We start from the raw sequence: 17,365 nt of genomic DNA on the forward strand, positions 1-17,365 counted from the left end.
CCAAAATCACCCAGAGGGAGAGATAAATGAAAGAGACAGGGAGGAGGAGAGGCTGAAAGAGGGATAGAAAGAGGATAGTGTAAGTGAGGAAAAGAAGGAGAGAGTGAACAGTTGAACCATGACATTACTCCCTGACTGCCTCTGTTATCACTCTGTGTGTGTCAGTCGAGGCCTGGGTATTAAACTCACACTACGTGAACCTGACGTGGCACATCTGTTCAGCCCAGTACCCTTCCTCAGTGTAAAACTAATCATCCATACAGTTAGCAGACTGCATCCCACTATAATTACCATGATGCTTACAGAAACTAAAGGGATGTGAAACAATGGGGCTGTGAGTAAGATGTCTGGACATTTTGAGTGGAAGCCAAATGCCTGTCTGGGGTGCTATCTGAGAGCATTAGAATGCAGGACAGATTTGTAGGGGGGAATTATTACATCCAACACAGATCTGGATATGATTATTGTATCAAATAATAAGGGCAGTAGACTAGACATTGGATTAAGCTTTTCAAAACAAGATACAGTATGTTTACATACAGTATACACATGCCAAACATACCAAACTCTCAGATAATATGATTACTTGTAATAAGATAAGAGTTTCTCCCCTTAGGCCATCTCTATGTTATGTCTCTGGTTGGTTGAGGTACAGTATATGGCATATTATATGGCAGTTGGTGCTAGGCAGGCCAGGCTGTCACACTTCCTCAGCAGGCAGGATAGGACCAGCTGGGCCCTGGGGACACTACCGCCACCTGTTCCCCCAGTCCCCGTAGCAGCAGAGATGGGACAGAGAGGGACAAGGGCCAGGGTGGGACCACAATAGCCTGGGCCAGGCTATGGGACCACAACATTGTGCACGTGTCTTTTCATCCCAATATTTGTATCTATGAAGTTATAGGAGATTAATTATATATATCAGTGATGTGCAGAATACGGAAGTGGTCTGATGAAGCAGATGCTAAGCTACAGCACTGTTTTGCTAGCACAGGCTGTAATATGCTATGCGATTCATCCAATAAAAGGCTAGAGCTGCCGGTTTCAATGAGAAGGACAGTATTCCGGACGCTTATAAGAAATTCTGCTACAACCTCCAACGTGCCATTAAACAGGAAATTTGCCAATACAAGACTGAGATTGAATCCTACTACAACTGCTCTGACGCTCGTTGGATGCGGCAGGGCTTGCAAACTATCACGGGGTACAAAGGGAAACCCAGCCACGAGCTGCCTAGTGACGTGAGCCTTTCCAGACGATACAAACGCCTTCCATGCTCGCTTCGAGGCAAGCAACACTGAACCATGCATACAGTTCATTGACTATAGCTCAGCATTTAACACCATAGTGCCCTCCAAGTTTATTACTAAGCTAAGGAACCTGGTACTGAACACCTCCCTTTGCAACTGGATCCAGGACTTCCCGACGGGCCACCCCCAGGTGATGGGGGTAGGCAACAACATATCCACCACGCTGACCTTCAACACGGGGTGCGTGCTTAGTTCCCTCCTGTACATCCACGGGACTGTAGTGGAGTGGTGAAATTATCATGGTCTACACGAGAGGTCGACCGATTAAGAGTTTTCAACGCCGATACAGAATATTGGAGGACCGAAAAGCCGATACCGATTAATCGACTGATTAATTTTTTTTTTTTTTGTAATAATGACAATTACAACAATACTGAATGAACACTTACTTTGACTAAATATAATACATCAATAAAATCAATTTAGCCTCAAATAAATAATGAAACATGTTCAATTTGGTTTAAATAATGCAAGTGTTGGAGAAGAAAGTAAAAGTGCAATATGTGCTATGTAAGAAAGCTAACGTTTCAGTTCCTTGCTCAGAACATGTGAACATATGAAAGCTGGTGGTTCCTTTTAACATGAGTCTTCAATATTCCCAGGTAAGAAGTTTTAGGTTGTAGTTATTATAGGAATGATAGGACTATTTCTCTCTATACCATTTGTATATCATTAACCTTTGACTATTGGATGTTCTTATCGGCACTTTAGTATTGCCAGTGTAACAGTATAGCTTCCGTCCCTCTCCTCGCTCTTCCCTGGGCTCGAACCAGCAACACAACGTCAATTAGCGCACGCTAACTAGCTAGCCATTTCACTTTGGTTAGACGAGCCTCATCTCGGGAGTTGATAGGCTTGAAGTCATAAACAGCGCAATGCTTGACGCACAACGAAGAGCTGCTATCAAAACGCACGAAAGTGCTGTTTGAATTAATGTTTACGCGCCTGCTTCTGCCTACCACCGCTCAGTCAGATACTTACGATACTTGTATGCTTGCATGCTCAGTCAGATTATATGCAACGCAGGACACGCTAGATAATATCTAGTAATATCATCAACCATGTGTAGTTAACTAGTGATTATGATTGATTGTTTTTTATAAGATAAGTTTAATGCTAGCTAGCAACTTACCTTGGCTTACTGCATTCGCGTAACAGGCAGTCTCCTTGTGGAGTACAACGAGAGAGAGGCAGGTCGTTATTGCGTTGGACTAGTTAACTATAAGGCTGCAAGATTGGATCCACGAGCTGACAAGGTGAAAAGCTGTCGTTCTGCCCCTGAACGAGGTAGTTAACCCACTGTTCCTAGGCCGTCATTGAAAATAAGAATGTGTTCTTAACTAACCTGCCTAGTAAAAAACGGTCAAAAAAAATATACCACAAATAAATAAAAAAATTGGCAAATCGGCACCCCAAAATACAGATTTTTGATTGTTATGAAAACTTGAAATCGGCCCTAATTAAATCAGCCATTGCGATTAATCGGTCGACCTCTAGTCTACACACACCAACACAGTCGTGAAGGTACAACAACATCTCTTCCCACTCAGGAGGCTGAAAAGATTTGGCATGGGCCCTCAGATCCTCAACAGGATTTATACAGCTGCACCACCGCTTGGTATCTGACTGCAAGGCGCCATCCAGGACCTGGACGCCAGGGAACTCGGCCCCAGTGATGTAGTGGGCCGTTCGCACTACCCCGTGCAGCACATTGCGGTCAGATGCCAAGCAGTTGCCAGTCACGGGCAGGCCTTCAAAATTGTCAAAGACTCCAGTCGCCCAAGTCATAGACTCTCTGGACAAAGTCTGGAACCAACATGACCCTGAACAGCTTCTACCCCCAAGACAAATAGTTAACCAACTAACCTAGACTACCTGCATTGAGCCTTTTTGCACTAACTCTTTTGACTCATCACTTACGCTGCTGTTACTGTTTATTATCTATCCTGTTGCCTAGTCACTGTATACCTATGTACATATCTACCTCAAATACTTCGTACCCCTGCACAACGACTTGGTACTGGTACTCAATGTATATAGCCAAGTTATCGTTCGCATTGTGTATTTATTATTACGTGTTTTACTTGTCTATTATTTCTCTATTTTCTTTCTCTCTGCGTTGTTGGGAAGGGCCCGTAAGTAAGCATTTCACTGTTAGTCTACACCTGTTGCTTTCAAAGCATGTGACAAATACAATTTTATTTGACATATTATACTTCTTAGTAAATGTCATGCCCGTCGTCGTGGAAATGACTGAACCAAGGTGCTGCGTGGTGAGCGTACATTTTCCTTTATTTATGTAAATGTCCCCAACAAGAAACAATTGTGAAGCTTACTAGGGCTGTAGTGCCACTAACAAAGATAGCTAGCCACCAAATACAAAGGAAAAAAGGCTGCCTAAGTATGATTCCCAATCAGAGACAACGATTGACAGCTGTCCGATTGAGAACCATACCCGGCAAAAAAACAAAGATACAGAAAACATAGAAATAAAGAAACTAGAATGCCCACCCTTGTCACACCTTGGCCTACCCAAAATAGAGAATAAAAGCCTATCTATGGCCAGGGCGTGACAGTATAAATGTAGTTTGAAGCTTGCTGAACAAGAAACTGATAGGTTTGTCCCCTGGTTTGTCTCTAATAGGGCTACAGAGCTGTATTACAGTCCAGTCTGTCTGCTCCACATACTTTAACTGGGCTGGATAGGAGTCGAGGAGAGGCAGTTTGCCAATGAGATACAGTCTGCTATCCTTGGCATACAGGCCACTTCCGCAACAATGCTGGCTGGGGTCAGCGGTAACAGGCCAGTCTGTTGGTCAGACCACTGACAGCACCACTGATGAGGCCCTGACGTGTGAATGTTGCCATGAGCACATACACTTCCTCACGCTGTGCACATAACACCAATGGAAAAAAGCTTCAGTGCCAATTAAGCAAAGGCTTTTCTGGCTCTGCTGAGCGTGAGCACCAGGTGTTGCAGACACCATTTGAATATGTGTGAGTGTGCTCAGCTACCCTCAGTCAATTAGACTTCACACACTGAGGAGAGTCCATGTGCCTTAGCATGGAGTAGTAATCCTTAACCCCGACACACAGAGGGAAGGCACCTAAAGGTCTAACATAGTCATTAACAGGAAGAAACACAGGCAGGTTCCAGGTGATAAAAAAAACTGGAGAGGTGTGTGTGCGTGCGTTTGGCTCCGTCTTGGGAGCACACAGGTCGATGTCCTCCCATCCATCACCGTGTCCAGCACTCTCTCGTCTCCACAGTGGGACTGACTGACTGAGGGCTGTGTTTCCCTCCTGTCAAACAGGACATGAACAGCTAATTAAACAGCCATGTTCGGAGAGGGTCTGGTATCCTGAGCAACCAAACAAACGGAGACATGTGCTTCCTCTTTCTGTTACCTACGCGTGACGCCTGGATAAACACGGCATATACTGGAAACTTTCACTCCCCCCTCTTTTTCCAGGTTGTTTTCACAAGAGAAGCAGTCCTTGGGAAAAGCGACATGGGTGCAACAAGACATGCACATTTCTCTGTCCTAGAGGTAAAAGGCTTCTGAGATTAGGTTCCCTCCCCACGGTTCTATTTAAATGTTTTTCTTTTTCACGTTAACTACCCCAGTGGAGTTGTCATTGCTGGCCTACAGATAAGTGAGAGGACAGACATAAACACAGCTTACTGTAAGGCATTCAGATCCTGCAGAATCAATGTGTGACACATCCCTGATGTCCACCTGGCACATTGGAGTTGGGTGAGGGAATGCTTAGATCACAGGTGGGGCCTTAATTGGGGAGGACGGGCTCATGGTAATGACTGGAGTGGAATGGTGGAATGGTATCAAATATATCAAACGCATAAATTCCATGTGTTTGATGCCATTCCAATCGCGCTGTTCCAGCCAGTAGAGGGGCCGCAGTTCAGCAGAATGCTGGTTCATTACTAAATCAGCAGGTTAAGGTAAGGTTTCTGTTAGATACACGGTTTCACATCTAGTCACAGCTGCTTCTATATGAATGGTATGTCAAGCGCAAGCTCTGCACTATCCATTATGTTAGTTGAGTGATGAGGGGACTCACAGGTCGTAGTGCTGGTTCCACTTGGGGTCGAGGGTGTTCTTCACGGTGTCTGTGGAGTGACATTGTCCTGAGCCGTCCACCACCACTTTGGCAAAGGGATCAGGGAGGCCTACAGGGAAACACACACACACACACACACACACACACACACACACACACACACACACACACACACACACACACACACACACACACACACACACACACACTCAGCACACTGGCCTGGCCAAGGACATACTGTACTAGGAGAAAATGTTACAGGCATCACTCCATCATTATTTGATGATTTCATTATGCAGATGGAAGTGAGACTATCCGGTTTCTGAAAGGGGAAAAGAGGTCATCTGAAGAAAACTACTTCTGATGAATAACATTCTATGACAGTCTAGGAATGGCTGATGAGTGAATCTGATAGTGTGACTGAACCTGAGCCGAGTGACTGATATCTAGAGATACGGGTGGACATGACAATGACACTAATAGACAGACCTGAGGGACCTGTTGGATGACATTTACCTGCACATAGCCTGGGTGTGGTGGACACACAAGCTCACGGACACACACACACATATGCCATGCAGGCCCACACAAACAAAACAAAACTGCACTTAGAAATACATCTCTCTGTATACATAAACACACTATCCCACAGAGACAAGTCTGCGTTGCTGCCACACAAGGCAGAGTTCTCTCCACCCAGGCTCTGACTGAGTGAGTGTTTACTCAGCCCCTGAGTGCTGGAATGGGAGGAATGGGCACCAGAGAAACCACCTGAGTCAGGGACCTTAACACACTCCCTCTCCATGACAGCCTGACCCAAACACACCCAAACACTGGGGCCACTATGGACACCTAGCACACACTGGAATGTTGTGCTGTTTCACTCTGAAATGGACTAGCTTTAAATGTCAGTATAAAGTTTTATTGATATCCCATATTTAACCTCTACAGAATTGCCCCAATTAGGCACATTTGGGCAGACTTAATACATAATTTTTAACAGAAATGCAATGGTTCGTTGGATCAGTCGAAAAATTTGCACATACACTGGCACATACGCCTAACCTGGAAAAATACATTGTGAACCTTCTCTTGCATTTCAAAGATGATGGGGATGATGATCTTTTACCAGATCTAATGTGTTATATTCTCCTACATTCATATCACATTTACACAAACTTCCAAGTGTTTCCTTTCAAATGGTATTAAGAATATGCGTATCCTTGCTTCAGGCAGTTAGATTTGGGTATGTCATTTTAGGCGAAATTGGAAAAAAAGGGTCCGATCCTTAAGAGATATTTCAGACCTGTGTGACTCAATGCATGAAATGTGAATGAAACAAAGGGAATAAAATAGTCCTAGTTTTATTAGTAGTTTTATTGGCTAATATTGATAATAAGCTACATCATTGTGACGTGGTGAGCTCACCTTTCTCCCCACAAACATATCAGTAGTAACATTACAGGCTACTATCCCTTTCCTCGTTGATGGTGTAGTGTAGTGATTGGTTAAGTGTGTTAGCATGGCGTTCTGCTGGTAGGGAACTCTAGCAGCTGGCAGCAGGTCCTCTTTTATCAGCTCAAACTGACCCACATTTCACATTTCTCACGGGGGATACATATCTCACACTGCAGACATCAAAGCCCTCAAGCCCCCTGACTATGAAACTATAAAGCCATTTAACATGGAGTCGAGGATCAGAAACACAGCTTTCACTGGGTTACTTACGAAAGAAATCTTTCTTCACCAGGTTTTTGGCACAGAGGACTGAAAGAGAAGAGGAGAATGAGGTGTTATTTTTAATCGTTGCCGATAGACATATTACACACTGACAGGCTGTTGTGATCGTGTGGTTACATCACTGCCAAGGGAGAGAGGTTATGCAGGGCTGAAGTGATACACTGCTGCTCAGGGAACTGAATCGAAAAGCGCTCCATCTTGGATATGGATAACCCTGGCTACATTACATAAGCAGCAAGAGCATTTATCTTATAATGTGTAATATAAGACAAGTAATGTGACTTTTAGGTGATAAAGAAAATACATGAACATATATCTTTAGCCAGACTGGATTGTGCTAGACCCTATATCTCCACATTTGAGTGTGTGTACTGATCACAAGTCATTTCCAAGATGGCGTAGCAGTCAGACGTCTTTGTCTTCGTCCTGTCGAGTCCCTTGTATATATCTTTTTACATATTTTTCTTCGCATATCTTTTAAAAATATTTTCCTAAACCTCAACTTCTAAATACTCTCCTGCAACCCGCCTCACCCAATGTGGCGTGGATCTGCTTTTCTTTTAAAGTATTTCTATTTACTTTGGATCTGGAATCCCTCAACTGAAGCTAGTCAGCTAACTAACCACCTACCAGCTATCAGTTAGCAAACCATTGCTAGCGGTCATCAGCTAACCTTTAGCTCCAGTTCGAACAACGTGACTCAAACCAGAGCATAACGGACCTATTTCTCTCCATATCCCTGGATTCCTGCCGCAAACTCTTGAACATTTTCATCTGGATCTTCGCAACTAGCTAACCTCAATCCCGGGTGACAACTCCTGGCTAGCATTTCCATCATGGAGCAAGCACCAATTAGCCTGAAGCTAGCCCGGCCAGGGCTCCTGTGCTACCACCGAAGCCCACTCCTGGGCTACAATATCCAGACCCCTTCTACTGCCGGTACGGGGCACGGAACCCCGCCGATCCTCTACGACAGGAATACCGACATAATCTGCCCGAGGATTCCAACAGGGCCCTCAGGCGCGACGCCCGCTGAAGGCCCATTCTGCTAACCTGCTAGCTACCTAGAGCTACTTGGAACCCTACTAACTCCACGACTGGTCTATCAACGTCACCACACGAAGAGGCAAAAACAGACTTACCCCCATCGCAACGTCCCCCAAAGGCTAGCTTGCCTGCCCCAGCCTGCTAGCTTGCCTGCCTCGGTTTGCTAACTGCTAGCTTGCCTGCCCTGGTTTGCTAACTGCTAGCGTGCCCGCCCCAGTCTGCTAACTGCAAACTGCTAGCTGGTTTAGCCCCGGCCTCATAACAGTTAGCTTGTTAGCATCGGCCTGCTAACTGTCTGAATCGCTGTGTCCCCAGTCAGCCCAACCACTCACTGGACCCATATGTTCACTTGGCTACGCATGCCTCTCTCTAATATGCATATGCCTCGTTCATTACTGTCCTGGATAGTGATTACTGGCTTATTTCACTGTAGAGCCTCTAGCCCTGCTCAATATTCCTTCACCAACCATGTTGTTCCGCCTCCTACATGCGATGCGATGACATTACCTGGTTTAAACGTCTCTAGAGACTATATTTATATATATCTCATCATTACTCAATGCCTAGGTTTACCTCCAATGTACTCACATCCTACCTTACCTTTATCTGTACTAGAGGTCGACCGATTAGAATTTTTCAAGCCGATACCGATTACTGGAGGACCAAAAATAGCCGATAACGATGTCGGCCATTTTTATTAATTTGTAATAATGACAATTACAACAATACTGAATGAACCCTTATTTTAACTTAATATAATACATCAATAAAATCAATTTAGCCTCAAATAAATAATGAAACATGTTCAATAAGTGTTGGAGAAGAAAGTAAAAGCAATATGTGCCATGTAAGAAAGCTCACGTTTAAGTTCCTTGCTCAGAACATGAGAACATATGAAAGCTGGTAGTTCCTTTTAACATGAGACTTCAATATTCCAAGGTAAGAGGTTTTAGGTTGTAGTTAATATAGTATTTATAGGACAATTTCTCTCTATACCATTTGTATTCCATATACCTTTGACTATTGGATGTTCTTATAGGCAGTTTAGTGTTGCCAGTGTAACAGTATAGCTTCCGTCCTTCTCCTCGCTCCTACCTGGGCTCGAACGAGGAACACATCGACAACAGCCACCCTCGAAGCATCGTTACCCATCGCTCCACAAAAGCCGTGGCTCTTGCAAAGCAAGGGGAAAAACGACTCCAAGTCTCAGAGCGAGTGACGTTTGAAACGCAATTAGCGCGCACCCCGCTAACTAGCTAGCCATTTCACATCGGTTACAGCAGCCGAATCCCGGGAGTTGATAGGCTTGAAGTCTTAAACAGCGCAATGCTTGAAACACAGTGAAGAGCTGCTGGCAAAATGCACAAAAGTGCTGTTTGAATGAATGTTTACGAGCCTGCTGCTGCCTACCATCGCTCAGTCAGACTGCTCTATCAAATATCAAATCAAATTAATTATAACATAATAACACACAGAAATACGAGCCTTTGGTCATTAATATGGTCGAATCCGGAAACTATAATTTAGAAAACAAAATGTTTATTATTATAGCATATACCCTGACTCTGCGTGCAATGAACGCAAGAGAAGTGACACAATTTCACCTGGTTAATATTGCCTGCTAACCTGGATTTCTTTTAGCTAAATATGCAGGTTTAAAAATATATACTTCTGTGTATTGATTTTAAGAAAGGCATTGATGTTTATGGTTAGGTACACGTTGGAGCAACGACAGTCCTTTTTCCGCGAATGCGCACCGCATCAATTTGTATGCAACGCAGGACACGCTAGATAAACTAGTAATATCAACAACCATGTGTAGTTAACTAGTGATTATGATTGATTGATTGTTTTTTATAAGATAAGTTTAATGCTAGCTAGCAACTTATCTTGGCTTCTTACTGCATTCGTGTAACAGGTAGGTTCCTCGTGGAGTGCAATGAAAGGCAGGTGGTTAGAGCGTTGGACTAACGTTAGTTAACTGTAAGGTTGCAAGATTGAATCCCCGAGCTGACACGGTACAAATCTGTTGTTCTGCCCCTGAACAAGGCAGTTAACCCACCGTTCCTAGGCAGTCATTGAAAATAAGAATGTGTTCTTAACTGACTTGCCTAGTTAAATGAAGGTGTAATTATTTTTTACATTTAAAAATAAATAATTTAATCGGCCAAATCGGTGTCCAAAAATACAAATTTCCGATTGTTGTGAAAACTTGAAATCGGCCCTGATTAATCGGCCATTCCGATTGTCTGTACACTAGTCTGTACACTATGCCTTGAATATATGCTATCGTGCCCAGAAACCTGCTCCTTTTACTCTCTGTTCCGAACGTGCTAGACGGCCAGTTCGCATAGCATTTTGCCTTACCCTTATCCTACTTCTCTGTTCCTCTGGTGATGTAGAGGTTAATCCAGGTCCTGCAGTGCCTAGCCCCACTACCCAGGTGCTCTCATTTGTTGACTTCTTTAACCGTAAAAGCCTTGGTTTCATGCATGTTAACATTAGAAGCCTACTCCCTAAGTTTGTTTTACTCACTGCTTTAGCACACTCTGCCAACCCGGATGTCTTAGCCGTGTCTGAATCCTGGCTTAGGAAAACCACCAAAAACCCTGAAATCTCCATCTTCAACTATAACATTTTCTGCCAAGATAGAACTGCCAAAGGGGGCGGTGTTGCAATCTACTGCAAAGATAGCCTGCAGAGTTCTGTATTACTATTCAAGTCTGTACCCAAAAATTCGAGCTTCTACTTCTAAAAATTCACCTTTCCAGAAACAAGTCTCTCACTGTTGCCGCATGCTATATATAGACCTCCCTCTGCCCCCTCGATACCATATGTGAATTGATTGCCCCCCCATCTATCTTCTGAGCTAGTGCTACTAGGTGACCTAAATTGGGACATGCTTAACACCCGGCCAGCCTACAATCTAAGCTTGATGCCCTCAATCTCACACAAATTATCAATGAACCTACCAGGTACAACTCCAGATCTGTAAACACGGGCACCCTCATAGATGTCATCCTAACTAACTCACCCTCCAAATACACCTCTGCTGTTTTCAATCAAGATCTCAGTGATGACTGCCTCATTGCCTGCATCTGTGATGGGTCTGTGACCAAACGACCACCCCTCATCACTGTCAAATGCTCCGTAAAACACTTCTGCGAGTAGGCCTTTCTAATCGACCTGGCCGGGGTATCCTGGAATGCCATTGACCTCATCCCGTCAGTAGATGATGCCTGGCTATTCTTTTAAAGTGCCATCCTCACCATCTTAAATAAGCATGCCCAATTCAAAAAAATATGAACTAGGAATAGATATTGTCCTTGGTTCACTCCAGACCTGTCTACCCTTGACCAGCACAAAAACATCCTGTGGTGTTCTGCATTAGCATCGAATAGCCCCCGTGATATTCAACTTTTCAGGGAAGTTAGGAACAAATATACACAGGCTAAGGCTAGCTTTTTCAAAAAGAAATTTGCATCCTATAGTACTCAAAAAAGTTCTGGGACACTGTAAAGTCCATGGATAATAAGAGCACCTCCTCCCAGCTGCCCACTGCTCTGAAGATAGGAAACACTGTCACCACCGATAAATCCACAATTATTGAGAATTTCAATAAGCATTTCTCTACGGCTGACCATGCTTTCCACCTGGCTACCCCTACCCTGGTCAACTTCCCAGCACCCTCCACAGCAACGCGCCAAAGCCCCCACCATTTCTCCTTCACCCAAATCCAGATAGCTGATGTTCTGAAAGAGCTGCAAAATCTGGACCCCTACAAATCAGCCGGGCAAGACAATCTGGACCCTCTCTTTCTAGAATTATCTGCCGAAATTGTTGCAACCCCTATTACTAGCCTGTTCAAGCTCTCTTTCATATCGTCTGAGATTCCCAAAGATTGGAAAGCTGCCGCGGTCATCCCCCTCTTCAAAGGGGGTGACACTCTAGACCCAAACTGCTACAGACCTATATCTATCCTACCCTGTCTTTCTAAGGTCTTCGAAAGCCTTAACAAACAGATTACCGACCATTTTGAATCCCACCGTACGTCTCCGCTATGCAATCTGGTTTCAGATCTGGTCATGGGTGCACCTCAGCCACGCTCAAGGACCTAAACAACATCATAACCGCCATCGATAACAGACATTACTGCGCAGCCGTATTCATCGACCTGGCCAAGGCTTTCGACACTGTCAATCACCACATTCTTATTGGCAGACTCGACAGCCTTGGTTTCTCAAATGATTGCCTCGCCTGGTTTACCAACTACTTCTCTGATAGAGTTCAGTGTGTCAAATCGGAGGGCCTGTTGTCCGGACCTCTGGCAGTCTATGGGGGTGCCACAGGGTTCAATCCTCGGGCCGACTCTCTTCTCTGTATACATCAATGATGTTGCTCTTGCTGCTGGTGATTCTCTGATACACCTCTACTCAGACGACACCATTCTGTATACTTCTGGCCCCTCTTTGGACACTGTGTTAACTAACCTCCAGACAAGCTTCAATGCCATACAACTCTCCTTACGTGGCCTCCAACTGCTCTTAAATGCAAGTAAAACTAAATGCATGCTATTCAACCGATCACTGCCCGCACCTGCTCGCCCGTCCCGCATCACTACTCTGGACGGCTCTGACTTAGAATATGTGGACAACTACAAATACCTAGGTGTCTGGTTAGACTGTAAACTGCCAATTCCTCTTTTGGTTGTCTTTCCTTCCAGTTCTCTGCTGCCAATGACTGGAACAAACTGCAAAAATCTCTGAAGCTGGAAAAGCTTATCTCCCTCACTAGCTTTAAGCACCAGCTGTCAGAGCAGCTCACAGATTACTGCACCTGTACATAGCCCATCTAGAATTTAGCCCAAACAACTACCTCTTCCCCTACTGTATTTATTTATTTATTTATGCTCCTTTGCACCCCATTATTTCTATTTTTACTTTGCACTTTTCCACTGCAAATCTACCATTCCAGTGTTTTACTTGCTATCTTGTATTTCCCTCGCCACCATGGCCTTTTTTTGCCTTTACCTCCCTTATCTCACCTCATTTGCTCACATTGTATATAGACTTATTTTTATACTGTATTATTGACTGTATGTTTGGTTTATTCCATGTGTAACTCTGTGTTGTTGTATGTGTCAAATTGCTATGCTTTATCTTGGCCAGGTCGCAGTTGCAAATGAGAACTTGTTCTCAACTAGCTTACCTGGTTAAATAAAGGTGAAATAAAATAAAATAAAAATAAGCTGACAACCAGCTGATGACTCAATGACATGAGGAACTCTCCTGTTCCGCTCCAGAAAATAGACCCACATCAACATGCTTTATTGCTATAGTAGTTGATTAACAGCAACTCAACCAAGAAAGTAACTTGACAATAGTGTATATAGGCACTTGTTGGCGACATGCTGAATCATAAGGCATTCGCACACGAATTCAATATACTCTTCCCCACAGCAGCCAGCCAGCCTGCAGCAGCAGAGTAGTAGATTGGGCAGAACCCCAGTGAGAACCATGGAGGGGCTGCTGAGGCAATGAGGCAGAGACACTTAAACACCCTCCACTGGGCCTGGATGAACGGCCACCTGGGTGTCTGGAGCCACCGACACACACTCAGTCACTTACTCAGCCCCAGTCCAAGCACAGTCCCTCTGGTCCGCTTCAGTACAGACACAGCCACAGGCAAGAATGGCCTTTCTATTGTTCTTCAATTACCTTTGTGTATTTTGTCTATGTATTTTTTGGGCCATCCCGGGCACATCCTACTGATCAAAATCCACCCACTATGCTCACTACCAGCGCCGTTCAATACCACCCCCATAGACGCCAGCTGCGGTGCGACAGCCGTCCATAGTTGCCATGTGAGTCGATTTCAGATCTTTGAGAGATGAAATCTGTCTCATGTCTGGCGGGCCCCGAGCCCGTTTGTGTGTCTTCTCTCTACAGAAACCTGCTCACATGCAGGTGTGTCCAGACTTTACTTTGCTAACACAAATAAACAAAGGCAGGCCCATAGGGGCAGACAGCAGCCTAAGCCATTGAATCTACAACCACTGAGACTGCTATTCATCTGCCCCTCCCCACCCACCCACAGCCAAACACAGGGAGAACCACAGTGCTTACACTGCATGTGAAACATAACCTGACTCCTAAATCAATTTAGGTCTGAGCTGAAACAACGTATGAGAGGGAACAGAACACCATTTAAGAGTGCCATGGACTGAATTAAACACACAAATCACAGACCGCAGTGTGAAACACAAACATCTACACATGGTGTTTACTGATACACTCAGCACACACAAAGGGTTTCTGGGTTTAATGAAAATTACACCATTAACATGGAGAGAAGGGAGAAAAATAGGTCTTAACCGAATCTAAACCCTCTTGGGGGATGGGAATGGAGAACATGCTCAACAGACGAGGAAGAATTTCTTCCAGCAAACATCCATGGGAATGTGTTCCGTTCCAGTGAAACCCACCTCATTACTCAAACATCTGGTATGCATCTCTCTCAGTCAGTCTCACACACACTGTATGCCAGTCACACACACCACAGGCCCCTGAAAGGGTCCACAACACCACGCTATGCACATCCGCTCTAGCTTCAGTGATCTAATTAATTATTTACAGGCAGAGAGGTGTGAGAGAGAGCGATAATGTCGGGGTGTGAGGTGCTGTGAGGGGGTGAGGAGTTGTAAGACTCAGGTGACAGCACTCTGTGATATCACTATTCAGGTCTGGCTTCTTTTACAACCAAATACGGGCAGAACGACATACGCTGGGTCCTGAAAACTAGCTACATAGTGTGTTTCTCAAAAATAGATGATTTAATCAACAGAAATGGACTCTCAAAGCTGGTAATTTTCTGTATTTTCACAGCTGCAGCGGAGCAAAGCTACAGGAGATGGACATGAACAGTTCAAACATTACAGGGAGTCCCAGTGAGAAAGGGCAATGGTGAGTCTCATGTAGCCAAATGTAAACTGGCAGAGAGGAAGAGGGAAGAGAGAGGAGGCCGGTGACACAATAGGCCTGTCTGACTGTGGTAGAGAAATGACACATCACGGAACACCAGAACTTGCAGTAATGTCCCTCTGACCGGGACATGAAAACCAACGGGCCTTCTGTAAGCATACATTAAACCTAGCCATCGATTCAGCAGGAAAACAACACAACACTTATACATGTAAAATATAGAACAGGCCGAATTATAGCCGAGCACAGCAGACCCAAGACAAAACCACTGAAATTACAGAGATAACCGGACAATGGCAGCAGAGAAGCCAATGCTGAGATAGACTGCAGCACATGAATGGAGCACCGGGAAGCAATCATCATCCAATATAAGCTAACCATCAGAACATGAGAGGAGTTCTCATTACTATGGCCCTGTAAAATCTGCCATGAGGAGAACGGGGATGGAATCACAGTATCCAGACTAGAGTTCGACCGATTATGATTTTTCAACGCCAATACCAATACAGAGTATTGGAGGACCAAAAAAGCCAATACCGATTCATCGGACGATTTTTATTTCTTTATTTGTAATAATGACAATTACAACAATACTGAATGAACACTTATTTTAACTTAATATAATACATCAATAAAATCAATTTTGCCTCAAATAAATAATGAAACATGTTCAATTTGGTTTAAATAATGCAAAAACAGAGTGTTGGAGAAGAAAGTAAAAGTGCAATATGTGCTATGTAAGAAAGCTCACGTTTAAGTTCCTTGCTCAGAACATGAGAACATATGAAAGCTGGTGGTTTCTTTTAACATGAGTCTTCAATTATTCCCAGGTAAGAAGTTTTAGGTTGTAGTTATTATAGGAATTATAGGACTATTTCCCTTTATACCATTTGTGTTTTCATTAACCTTTGACTATTGGATGTTCTTATAGGCACTTTAGTATTGCCAGTGTAACAGTATAGCTTCTGTCCTTCTCCTCGCTCCTCCCTGGGCTCGAACCAGCAACACAACGACAACAGCCACCATCGAAGCAGCGTTACCCATGCAGAGCAAGGGGTACAACTACTGGAAGGCTCAGAGCGAGTGACGTTTGAAACGCTATTAGCGCGCGCTAACTAGCCGGCCATATCACTTCGGTTACACCAGCCTCATCTCGGGAGTTGATAGGTTTGAAGTCATAAACAGCACAATGCTTGACGCACAACAAAGAGCTGCTGGCAAAACGCACAAAAGTGCTGTTTGAATGAATGTTTACGTGCCTGCTTCTGCCTACCACTGCTCAGTCAGATACTTAGATATTGTATGCTCAGTCAGATTATATGCAACGCAGGACACGCTAGATAATATCTAGTAATATCATCAAGCATGTGTAGTTAACTAGTGATTATGATTGATTGTTTTTTATAAGATAAGTTTCATGCTAGCTAGCAACTTACCTTGGCTTACTGCATTCGCGTAACAGGCAGTCTCCTTGTGGAGTGCAACGAGAGAGAGGCAGGTCTTTATTGCATTGGACTAGTTAACTGTAAGGCTGCAAGATTGGATCCCCGAGCTGACAGTCGTTCTGCCCCTGAATGAGGCAGTTAACCCGTTCCTAGGCCGTCATTGAAAATAAGAACGTGTTCTTAACTGACGTGCCTTGTTAAATAAAGGTATATAAAAAAATACTAATAAAAAATGTAAAAAAAAAAGAAAAGGCAAATTGGCGCCCAAAAATACCGATTTCCGATTGTTATGAAAACTTGAAAATCGTTCCTAATTAAATCGGCCATTCCAATTAATTGGTGGACCTCTAATCCAGAAATTAAAACAGAATTCAACCATATAAATTGTTTTACTGAACTTAGTAGGGACTCAACTAAATGTATTGAAAATTAATTAATTTGAGCAAGCTTATCATACATAAGACACAAACAGAATTACATCAGTGATATGTATTTCCTACAACTTTCTGAAGAGTTAAGGAGAATTCCCCATCTGTGTATGCGCAGTGAGCGCGTCTACCACTTTGTGTAGTCGTTAGCGATGATGCTAATGAAGTCTTCTGGTAGATGGAAAGGCTTTCCAAAAAACATTCTCAATTAAATGTTAACTACAAAGTAACCTATGCTTAAATGGATTATTTGCATCAATCTAGTGCGTATTTATTCCATGTGTAACTCTGCTTTGTTCTTTGTGTCACACTGCTTTGTTTTATCTTTGCCA

The 17,365-nt window shown here is 43.8% G+C and overlaps 1 protein-coding gene across 2 annotated transcripts in view; it reads right to left on the reverse strand.

The window, feature by feature from the left end:
- LOC135555433 (E3 ubiquitin-protein ligase SMURF2-like) overlaps window positions 1-17,365 on the reverse strand; it is a 63,374-nt gene that overhangs the window by 21,025 nt on the left and 24,984 nt on the right. For both annotated transcript variants that reach the window (XR_010457871.1, XM_064987844.1), the window contains exons 2-3: window positions 7,122-7,160; window positions 5,394-5,502 (exon numbers count right to left, since the gene is read on the reverse strand). Coding sequence is in view for 1 of the 2 variants with exons in the window: in XM_064987844.1 (XP_064843916.1) it covers window positions 5,394-5,502; window positions 7,122-7,160 (148 nt within the window). In the remaining variant the exon portion in view is untranslated. The remainder of the gene's footprint in view (window positions 1-5,393; window positions 5,503-7,121; window positions 7,161-17,365) is intronic.

Source organism: Oncorhynchus masou, chromosome 15 (genome assembly GCF_036934945.1).
Source record: "Oncorhynchus masou masou isolate Uvic2021 chromosome 15, UVic_Omas_1.1, whole genome shotgun sequence".
Lineage (NCBI taxonomy): Eukaryota > Metazoa > Chordata > Actinopteri > Salmoniformes > Salmonidae > Oncorhynchus > Oncorhynchus masou.